The sequence below is a fragment of the Amphibalanus amphitrite genome, unplaced genomic scaffold, assembly GCF_019059575.1.
Source record: "Amphibalanus amphitrite isolate SeventyFive unplaced genomic scaffold, NRLGWU_Aamphi_draft 000358F_arrow, whole genome shotgun sequence".
In the NCBI taxonomy this organism is placed as follows: domain Eukaryota; kingdom Metazoa; phylum Arthropoda; class Thecostraca; order Balanomorpha; family Balanidae; genus Amphibalanus; species Amphibalanus amphitrite.
The window spans coordinates 1-11,757 of NW_024881852.1; the positions used below are offsets into that span (position 1 = coordinate 1).

General features: G+C 46.4%; 1 protein-coding gene across 1 annotated transcript; it reads right to left on the reverse strand.

Moving 5' to 3' along the window:
* Positions 1–1,374: 1,374 nt before the first annotated feature.
* On the reverse strand, positions 1,375–11,363 carry LOC122389444 (nanos homolog 1-like). Its single transcript, XM_043381518.1, has 3 exons — positions 11,199–11,363; positions 3,303–3,514; positions 1,375–1,994 (listed from the first exon to the last, which is right to left on the reverse strand). Exons 1-3 carry the CDS (start codon positions 11,242–11,244, stop codon positions 1,836–1,838), a joined length of 417 nt encoding a protein of 138 aa, XP_043237453.1. The 5' UTR covers positions 11,245–11,363; the 3' UTR covers positions 1,375–1,835.
* Between the last annotated feature and the right edge of the window lie 394 nt (positions 11,364–11,757).

An 11,757-nucleotide genomic window follows, 5' to 3' on the forward strand; every position in this document is an offset into this window, starting at 1 on the left:
TCCCAAATGCGTGAATAAGTCATCGTTGATCAAAGCAAATACTAGACTTGGAAATCAGCACCCCGAAAAAAAACATGGTAGATTCTCTAAAATGTTCTGGCAGGTCCCGTTTTTCCCTACTTTTGGGTCATTGGCCTGACCTGGAAAGCCAACCAATGACAAAGAACCTTAAAGTTGGGTAGCCGGTCGGCTTCCTCTCGCTATGGGCAACACGCTCATTTCTCCCCTAAGCTCCAGCTCGATCACGGACTGAACAGTTGGGGGGCCCGAACGACCCTCCCCACATACGAGTATAGGTACGCAAGCGGCCGTGAAAAAAAGAAACGAAGATCACAGTCTATAACGGGCTTTTCCGGCGGTGAAATGCTGCCCACTACTGAAAGAACTGCTCATGGTGGGTCGATTCACAAGAGAAGTATGCCCATGCGCAGTTGGAGGGACAAGCTGCTGCAAAGCGTGGGGCCGAACTGTTGCGAAGTTCTAGCTAGAATAGGTAGGTATGTATTTTTACACGTGTACGGAAACGAGCCGGACACCACGCCGATAAGGCACGACATGATCGGACGTAAAGCCCAGCAATGTGTATGGCTCTTTGCAGGACGACGCTTAATCAGCCCAGCAGCGCTAATGACGCCGTGGTGGCGGGGGGGGGGGGGCTACATAGATCCCCGATGCCAATAGAGCGGGTTGGGATTTACCGGACCAGCCCAGAGTCCACGAGGGAAGGGCGGACCAGGCCGGCGCGGAAAGGACGGACTCGGCGCCCATCACGTGAGGATGGGATCGGCCGACCGCGTCGCTGTCGCTGCAGCCGAGAACAGCCGGCCAGCAGCTCCGTGACGGGCTCTACCGTCAGGGGCCGGCGGCACGCGATGGTGCCATTTCGGTCCGCCGCGAGCCCCACCTTCCACCCGCCAGCCCGGTCACGGCTTCAGCAGAAAACATGTCATCATCTACAGAGTTTCGGCGGCTTGGCGAACTTTCGTCAGCTGAGAACTCTCGGGACACGGGCGGGGTATGCAAGGCATGGCTCGGGGCTGGCGCTTCCGGGCGGCGCCTTCCCACATGTTTGGCCAGCCGGATATATGTCGTCAGATTTCAGCTCAGTTCACATAGTTTCGTTTTCACACCCGGCTGAGATATCTTAAGGGTACGATTGCGATACATTCCTGAATCCCTCCGCAGCGTACAAAGCGTATCCGCAGCGTATCCACGTACAAAGGTCAAAGGGTCACCGACTTACCAGATTTACTCAGTTGATGCTATTTTCCTACACTGTGCCACAGCCATTTATCACCAAATATTTCTTTCAAAATAATTTATTGGACGAATTTCGTACCGCTAACAGATGAGCGAATCACATAAATATGAGGCATGACAATAAAACAAAACAAGTCGCCAATGTATGATTCGCACTTGGCCGCTGTAGATATTTCTGTAAAACGGTTACCTTCCCAATACGACATCCCAATGCATACAATAAAACAAAAACGATCCTCTTAAGACGCGCGCACTCACTTGGTGCATCACATATGATATCACACGCACACACAAGCACTAAACATAAAACATGTAATCTTTGACGGATTAATTCATGAACAATGTTAGACAAATGCACCATTACCACCCGTGGTGCTATGGTATTTTTATCTTACATTATTTAAGAATTAACATAAAACATGGAAAGACACGTGGATATCGCTCACTGTCCCTTCTCATTCCGTCGATGATACGGCCCCAATAGACATCCCACGGTGACAACAGTAATGGTGCGTCGCTCGCACAGGCGAACACCCAGTTCCACTCGACACCGCCCGGGGCGCCGGCGTCGGCAGTCAGTAGTGGACCGTCTTGCGGATCATGCGCGGCAGCACCGGCTTGCAGACGGGCCTCTGCGGGCAGTACTTGATGGTGTGCGCGTTGTCGCCGCGCGCGCCGCACGTGGGGCACGTGTAGGCGCGCAGCACGGGACACCGCACGATGCCCCGCTGGTCCTGGCGGCAGAGACACAGACATGTCGGGTCAGAAACACGGCCGGCTCGGCAGCTGCAGCTGCGCCTGACGGCTGCACTCGTCACACACGGCCCAGGTGTCCTCTGTGCCCCGCGGCGGACCGAGTGGCGGCGGAGCGGCTCGCCGTGCAGTCCGTGCACCGACGGCACAGAGGCGTGCACGAAAAGGCCGACAGGACCGCGGCATTCCATCGGATCATGCGTTCGGCCGGCGCGGCGCGATATTGCGAAAATGTCGCCCCGGCCGTCTGGACATGCCGAAGCTGACCGCTACTGTTTACGTTACAGCGGCCCGCCTTTGATGTCCGCAGGCCCGACCGGCAGGGTGTGGCTGGCTGTCATCAAAGTCAACAAGCAGCGGAGTACCGCATGTTCCCAGAAATACGGCAACCGTGCTGCCGTGATTTCGAGCTATTTTGTCGTTTATTTAGGTGGGCGTTCGGTGAAGGCTACAGAATGCAGGAGGGGCTCGTACCTTTACCAACGTAATAACTAGGTTGCATGGTATGCACACGATCATATAAAAGCAATGGCATCAAACTGTTTTAGCAACATATTGGATCATCTGGTAACCCTGATCTTTCTTTAAGTATATTTTAAGTTTTCAAAGGTGAGACAGGTGCTTAAATTGCCTAGTGAGATTCCAATAGACTTCATGACGCTTGTTTTTGAATGAATTAAGTAAAACATCGTGTTTCAAGGGCTCTGTAGTCCTAACACTAACAAACAGATGGATAGCTCCCAGTACCAAGGCTTGAAGTACTGACATCGACAATTGATATCGGAAGAAATTCAGAAAGCTGGCTATTGTGGAGCATATACTAAAGAAAGAAAAACTTCATGGAACAGCAAATGCGACGAATACTGCAAATGAATATCGTGAATCATTGAAACCATCGGAATGTTAGCCCGTCAATCTTCCATGCGTTGCGTGTTAATTTATGAAATGTTTTATGCTAATGTTAAATTGCCACTAACGAGCGACATTCCTATGTTTCGTTTCTTCTTTTTTTACGCGCCACTGGAGTACTCACCCGGCGACAGCAGGATGCTCCAAGGTACCATATTTGACACGAGCTCAGAAGCCTGATGAAATTCCAGCCCCGTGCTGATGAAATTACCGTCACGATACGACCCCACACATCTCTTACAGCATGCAATCCGCACGTACATACGGGCTGTCAACACCGTCTGAACCCTGCCCTGACTGGTCAATGGCACTGTCTTATGTAACAGCTGCGGCGGGCCTCAGTCGACAAAGCTCTGCTCTGCCCGCTGCCGGCGACTCACCTTGAGGATGTGGTTGGAGTAGAACTGCGCCGTCTCGCCGTTGTTCTTGCAGAACACGCAGAGGTCGGGCAGACTCTTCTTGCTCTTGCGCCTGGCCTCGAGCAGCGGCCGGGTGAGGAGGCGCGCGCTCAACAGCTCCGCCTCGGGACGGTACTCGGTGTCGCGGCCGTTCTCCCGAAACTCGGCCAGAATCGCCTCCACGTCGTCCGAGTCTGAAACGAGCGCCAGCCGAGACAGGCGTCACAGCCACAGCCACGGCTTTCAAAAGATTGGCTGACTGAGATTTATTTTTAAAAGTCGCAATTAACTGAAACGATTTAGGTTAACCGTCTTCGCCCCCGAAATTACCTTTCGGGATATAATTTTGAATTCCAATGCCTAAATTTTTACGGATATGCGTGTCAAAGTCCCAAACAAATTCTTGCCGACGTCGTAAGTAAACATCTGCACAGTGCTAAAATATGGTGTACCCATGTCTTAGACACGAGGTCGTCTTAGGTCATGAAATGTAAATCTAAATAGCAGTTTTTCGGCAATAACTTTTGGTAGACACTTAGAGCCAAAGCAACCACTTGAATGTATTCGGGTCGACGATGCGGATCGCTGGTATGGAACATGGCCTTTTCCGGTCAGGTCACCTTGACCTTAGGTCAAATTTTCAAATCGGCTTAACCCGCGCCCCACTGGGGGGGGGGGGCTATTCATAGCCCCTCCCAATTTTCTGCAATAACTTCTAAACCGCTTGACGTATCGACGTCAAACTTTCAGTACCTTTGGATGCATCAACTTGACACCTTGTGTCAAAATTTGAACTTCGTAGCTACCATAGGTTGACCGGAATTGACGTCAGAGTGACGTCATGTTCGGCCGATTTCGATTTCGATTCCGATTTCGACGCATTTCGCGATTTCGGCCTGAGCTATAAGCTAAATTCAACTCAACATGACCTCGAATGACATAAACGACATCGAATCCGAAATTTATGGCCTAAACGGATTATAAAACATGTGTCACGTGACCGATGCATGATATAAGCTTTCCGTGACCTGTGATGACCTGACCCTGAACTGAAAATCAAAGTACAAGTTTGGTACCCTTAGAGTATCTAAATTATCTGTTCACGAGTGTGTAAACAAAAATGAGCTTGTTCTGACTTGTAAGCCGGCGGCCAGAACCCAAATTGTGAACAAGCCAAACATTGATAATTTTTACTTTGACCTGACCTGTGACGTCATCGGTGACTTCGAGGTCAATGAAATTAGGTTTCGCTCGACAGGTTTCCGGGGCTATCAGACGCCGCGGTTTAAATTTTGACGATCGGCACAGTAGTTTCGGAGGTAGGAGGGGGGGGGGGCTATGAATCCCCCCGTAGGACGTGTTATACGCAGACCCCAGTGTGGGCCGCGAGTTAAGGCCAAATTGTAGTTCGTGATGAGAAATTCGATATGTCTTGCTATACCTGTCATACATAAGGATAAATAAACGATTAGAAGGTCAGAGTGACTTTTATGATGCGCCATAATACTGCAATCGTTCAACAGATATTAGAGACTGCTGGTCTGAAATATACGAGTCCCAGCATGGAAAGCATGCAAGTTATGAACATCGATGGGTTTCGCTTGGCTATGCACTCTACAATCTACATGCCCGATCGCCTACTGTGCGCCGGCCCCGTTTGCCAAGCACGAGCTGCCCCTCACTCGGCATAGTACCTATGGTCTCAGCTGAGGACCCGGGGTAGAGGCTAGAACTGGTTTGGAGCGCCCGGCGGCACGGAACAGGGTCAGAGGTCAGGTAAAGGTCAGCTGCCGGGCGTAGTGTTCGAGGACCGGTGCCGGGAGGGGGCCGGCGGGGTGGTTAGTGGCTGTGTGGGGCTGTGGTCACGGCGATGGGCCTGACCACTGCAGCAGTGGCCACACTGGTTTACAAAACCCTGCATCCTCCCGTCACGACATGTCAGGCTCCGTGACCCAGTATGACCTGGCATCAGCAAGAAATGTCCGGCAACGGGTACCTGCTAAAAACAAACGCACACACACACGCAGGCAAGTAGTACACTGTGACGAGCGGAATGGTGTCGAACGAAAAACAGCCTTTACGATCGCCGGCCCTGTCGGTTTTCTGCATACGCCACAGCCGAGGGGAGGGGTGGGACCTCGCCGCTTTCAGTGTGGCCAAATTGGTTTAGCGTTAGGGGGAGGACGTATAAAAAAGTCGTATGAAGATGTCCCTATCTAAAAAAATCGTCTTCAGCCTCATTTTAGGTGCAGTTTTTACAAGTAATGTGGAAAAACTATACCTGACGTCAAGCTCTGGTGGAAAGTAAAAAAAAAAACTCCAAATATTGTCATTAAAGATGTAAAAAAACAACATTGCAAGCGCGACAGCACGAGTATGACTGTGCGAATCGTACATTGGAACATTTTTAATCTGTATTCCTACACTAGGTATGCTTTCACAGCAAAAACGTCGTGATGATGTAATTTTAAAATTTCTGAGGATGTCATTATACTTTTCATTGGGGGGGGGGTGACTTTCCCCGCAACATCACCAATTTGGCCGCACTGCCGCTTTCGCCCCTAACTGAGTCACACGGAGAAAAGGGCAAGCGCCGTTGCGAGATGCAGCGACTGGTAACCAATTTTAAGATCGAGTATTTTTAAACAATAAACATCTTTATCTGTAGATCTTTGAACGCCTGCAGCACGCAGCGCAGCTGCCAGTGGTGGTAGATGCTGTAACAGTGTAACAATAACCTTAAAGACGTTTAACGGTCGACCTGACCTGACCAAACCTACCACAGCCGCACAAATACTATCGTGCAAACGATTGCAATATCCGAAATCAGGATTCCAAAATACATAAACTCTTTCCAAGAAAGTCAAGCAGATCCTAATTTTTTCAAGCTTCCGATTACTGACCTGACCTGGAAGGTCAGCTAATAAACTCGGACCTTGAAGGACGTCATCGGTTCGTTTCTTTACAAAGAGCTCTAGCTCAATCAGGGCCAAGCGACCATGCGGAGGGATTCGACCGACCCTTTTCCACATAAATATAGATGTGTATATTTAACCCTCGCACTCAAACGGCTGGACCCCTCCACTCGGCTTTTCACGAAAGGCTTGCGTAAAAAGCGGCCGATTGTCACAAAACTTCCCGCAGCCTCGAGTTAAAAATTCTTTACACACCATAACAATTTCATGACCCTGATCTTAATGACTTTTGACCTGTGACCTATTTCTCGAGGCCATGTCAGGCCGGAATTGCGATTATATGGAGTAAACTTGTCATACACTCTCTCGCCAAAGCCTCCTTAAGTGCCCCAGAAAGTTATTAAGTTAACCCGCGCCCCGTTGAGGTATGGCAGGTTACACGTGTAGGGTGAGGGGGGGGCGACAAAGGGCCCCCGTCGTATCTCCGGAACCAATAGCCGGATCGGAAAAATTCAAACGGCAATCGAAAGAACTCATCGAGATGTACAAGATAAGATATCGATAACTTTGATAATTGACCTGTGACGTCACAGGGAGGTCAAAAATATGAAATCAGTCCAATTTACAATGACGAGTCGAGAAGTCGGTCATAAAAATGAAATATAAGTTTCCAAAATGACTTTGGATATGATGTATATTGTATATGATAGATTTGGCATATGGATAGTCACCTGAGTGGATGATGACCTAGGACGTCATAACAGAGGTCAGCCTCGACCAATCAGAAAACACTTCCGTGAATCGTAAGGAAAGGCATGTTAAATTGTGAATATTCGAGTCTTTATGAAGACAGGTCATATATATGCAACCACAGACACCTCCTTGACCATTTTCTTGGACCTATGACGTCACAGAAAGGTCAAATAGGGTCACATTGTACTGGTTTACAACGAAAAACAGGTTTTTACGTAAAAGAGACTTTACTCACGTAAAGGATCATATTCAGTCAGGAAGAGGTTGATACGTAGGTATCATTAATACCTACTATTCCTCACTGAGTTCAAGCACAAATACCCAAAAACTCATAAGAACAGTCGCTACCTTTTCAGTCATTCAAACGGCTATATCTCTGGCAGTTTTAGAGATATTTTGTTAATTTTTGGCTTGTGTAAGACCCGTAAGGGTTTCTCTGACAAATATTCCCATTTTCTAGAAATTTCCTCCAATTTTAAAAATATCCTAGTAAATCTAAATTTTGAGTTCGAAAATCTCTAGATCTAAGGATTTTTTTTAAATTTTTGGAAATTTAAAGATAACCATTTTGTTTGTCATGCCTTTTTATACCTACGGTCCAATTTTTAAGTCGCTAAGTTTAAACCTTGATTTTCTGCGATTTTTCTCAGTGAACAACTTTTTCGATGAAAAATCGTCGAACATGACCTCCGTTTGACCTCTATAACTCGTGACCTGAGATGAACTGGGACATAATTGTTCCAGGAGTTGTGTAAAATTGATGTCCGGAGAGTTACCTACTGAAGGCTTCAAGTCGAAATTCGCAGTTGTTTCTAAGTTATCTGCAAAAAAAAAAAACACGGGGGGCCTTTTGGCCCAACGGGTCGTGGGTTAACAAAGCGACATCATCAAAGGCCAATGGCCACTGTACATTTCATGATCCTTTACATCCATGCCATAGTCCATGAGACAATCATGACTTAACCCGCGCCCCGTAAGAGGGGGGGGGGCGAAACGCCCCCCCGTCCTTTTCAGTCAATATCTCCTAAACGACTGCAGATATCGTCACCAAACTTTCAGGACCCCTCCGGGCAACAATTTTACACATTATGATAAAAATTGTCCATAGGCTATAATAGGTTCGCCGCAAATGACGTAAGAAGGACGTCATGTTCTGCCATTTTCGAACAAAAAAAAAAAAGGTTCACGGGAAGAGCTGTCAGGCTTACAGCTCTGAAGATACAGAAAATGATCAAGACATAAAAGGTGTCGAATTAACGGGGCTACAAAACTGTAATCTCAGATCTGTGAATTTTTTTGGGTTTTAACCCCTAAAAATAAAAAATAGATAAAACAGTTAAAAAATTTTTTTTTTCAAATTTCGAGAAAAACGGAATATAAATGAGAGTCACTCCCACATTCACCACATACCAAATTTGAGTTTGATGCTTCTTTTTTTGGCCAAGTTATAGCGAGAACACTATTCAAAATTGATAACGTCAAATTTTTTGCTCATTTGTTAGCAATTCTAGACCATTAGCGCAAATCAAACACCACACTCCTCGTGACGAGCTGCATGGAAACGATACCCAATTTATGCAAAAATATCAACTTTTAAATTTGACCTTATTTGGCTTGACCTTGACCTGACCTTTACCAGAACATAACCTTAACCCGCGCCCCACTGGGGTCTGCGTATAACACGCCCTACGGGGGTGGGGGGGCTCTTCATAGCCCTCCTCCTAACTCCAAAACTACTGGCCCGATCGTCAAAATTCAAACGGCGTCTGATAGCCCCGGAAAAACTGTCGAGAGAAACCTAATTTCATTGACCTCGAGGTCACCAATGACGTCACAGGTCAGGTCAAAGTAAAAATTATTAGCATTTTGGCTTGTTCACATTTTGGGCTCTGGCCGCCGTCCTACAAGTCAGATCAGGCTCATTTTTGGTTTACACACTCGTGAACAGATGCTCTAGATACTCTGAGGATACCAAACTTGTACTTTGATTTTCAGGTCAGGGTCAGGTCATCACAGGTCACGGAAATATTATATCATGCGCCGGTCACGTGAAACATGTTTTATGGTCCATTTAGGCCATATATTTCGAATTTGATGTCGTCTGCGTCATTCATTTTGAGTCGAATTTAGCTTAGGTCAGGTGAAGGTCACTTTCAGGTAAAAAAAGGTTCAAATTTTGAAGTTAGAATTTTTCAACAAAAACATGTCTATCGGATGCAGTTTGAGCTCAGAAACACGATGGTGCCATTTATACTGGTGTACGATGTCAAATACGTACTGAAAAATTGCTTTGAAAAATTAATAATTATGAATTTTTTGCAATAGTGCGTATAACTTGGCCATTTTTTAAGATATTTAGCTAAAACTTGCTAGTTAGTCATAAGCATGCGTTGTATCACATATATTCCGATTTTCTTCGAAGAGGTAAAAACTTTTTGAAAAATATAAAAATATAAGTTTTGAATTTTATGATACAAAATTTTAGACATTTTCAACATTTCGAAAATCCGAGATGGCACTTTGATAGCGCAGTCTATTCTGAGTCCTTTCATGCAAATAAATTGGATCTAGCTTAAAAACTGAGCTATTGGAAACGATTGCCGTGGTTCAATGTTTTGCGTCGAAATCGGCCAAACATGACGTCACTCTGACGTAATTTCCGGCCGACCTATGGTAGCTACGAAGTTCATATTTTGACACAAGGTGTCAAATTGATGCAGCCGAAGGTACTGAAAGTTTGGCGTTGATACGTTAAGCGGTCTGGAAGTTATTACAGAAAAACGGGAGGGGGCTATGAATAGCCCCCCCCCCCAGTGGGGCGCGGGTTAACTGGCCCCAAAGGTTGCCTGACCCACATAATCTCATTTGCCATGTAAGATGGACCATAAAACATGCATCATACGACACTTTCGTATTGTGACCCTCAGTGACCTAACCTTTGTGACCTGACCTGGTATCAACGACCTCAATTAGCAAAATATGTGTTTTGCGGACAATTCCCCCATCGATAATTTACAATAACATGCCTTTTACTCGATTTTACAACACAATTCTTGAAATGCCTGTAAACGGTGAAAATTCGATCTTTGACCTGACCTGTGACGCCATCAGTTGGACCAAGGTCAATGAAATCGGGTCACAAGGTAGTTCCGTGGTAGGACTATCCAAAGCCGTTTGAATTTTGAGAATTTGAATTGGCCGTTAACTTTCTGATATCTTAGGGGGAGGGGGTAGCGAAACGCCTCCCCTCTACGGGTGGTATGGTCCGCCGATAGCCCTACGGGGCGCGGGTTAAAGGTAGGGAATAGCACAATATTGGGTGGTGAGTCTGACATGGGGCGTTGAATTGCCATTTTGGCCTTGAGGAAGAGATGACAGTCGAATGCCCTTCGATTCAGGGTTACAAAATTGTCAGGGATCAGGGAAGGTAAAATGACTTTTTTAATGAGGGAACGGAATGTTTGGTCTTGATTTGCCACTCAAATTTAGCCTTCACAAAACGAGGGTGTCATTCATCTAACCCCATGGGTGGAACGGTTGACGTTTTTACTCTCGTTGAATAAGAAGAGTGTAGGCATGGCAAAGACGATCACTGCAGTCTGCAAGTGCTGAAATGAAAAACGTCTGCGAAAACCCTACAAGGTATGACATGACGTGCCACGCTCCCGGATCAGGATCATTTTCTGACATTCTTCCCGACTTGAATGATTTGATTGATTCCTACTGTTGACTGATTCCTACTGAAGTCCATGAAGGGAATAAAAGCTCTCTGCCTTTTTAATACCAAAACGAAACTATCACCACCAGCACTGATCAAGACAAGTCAAAGTAGCTACCTACTACCCATGTCCTACATGTATCCAAAAAAAAAAAGAATGTATTAATTTCCAATATATGAATGTAAGATTTCAACGTTAAAAATGTAACAACGTGTTGATACTGGTCACTCATTCATTCATTCATTCATTCATTCCAATTCATTCTTTGAATGACTCATGCACACTGCCAGCCGACGTTAGCTAAGTAATTAAGTATCCATCACATGCACATAGACACTTTTGGAAAACACATAAAACAAGCTACTTGGCAATCGCTTGTGAACATTTCATACCAAATGGAGTACAGCATCCTTCGCAAACCGGCCTAACAATTATGCTCTCGTCAGTCGTGTTCCAAATGCCGAACTGGAACATCAGCGGCGCCAGCTTACCGTCAAAGAAGACGTCTGGTCGGTAGGCAATCAAATCGGGCCACATTTTAAATACCCACTTCGAGCACTTGGAAAACACCGACTAAAACGAACAGCACACAAACCGCCCACCTCACAGCCAGTTGTCGAGCACTGATTTTTCTCGATCACTTCCTGGCTGCCAACCTGCGGGCGACGGGACTTCAGCCCCGAGCGTGGCTGACGTCACGACCGCCACCAGCCAATCAGTGATCAGCGGCGTCCGCGGCGGTCGTCTTGGACTGGACGGCTGACTGTTGCTAACCACTTCCGCTCGTGGCATGGCTCGTGCCTATTGTTGTTGTTTTCGAAGGGGTGCCACTGTCTTCAAGAGTGCCATTGATTCAAACTTATTCAAAATACGTTTGAATGGCAACTGAGATTTGGTATCCAACGAGCGAATCGCAATCATCGGAAGGTTATTTCTAATCATCGGAATATTTCTAATGATATGCTACCTATCTGCAAAATTGTGGTTCTCAGTGAGCTCTCTCAAATAAGCATGTTTTGGTGCAGCCATTATATGATAAAGGCTAGTTTT

Excerpts from the sequence above, each read along its gene's own strand:
- LOC122389444 (XM_043381518.1), bottom strand. The coding sequence starts at position 11,244 with ATGTGGCCCGATTTGATTGCCTACCGACCAGACGTCTTCTTTGACG. Across the intron at positions 3,515-11,198 it reads ACCAGACGTCTTCTTTGACG|ACTCGGACGACGTGGAGGCG; the intron begins GTAAGCTGGCGC and ends CGCTCGTTTCAG. Across the intron at positions 1,995-3,302 it reads ACTCCAACCACATCCTCAAG|GACCAGCGGGGCATCGTGCG; the intron begins GTGAGTCGCCGG and ends CTCTGCCGCCAG.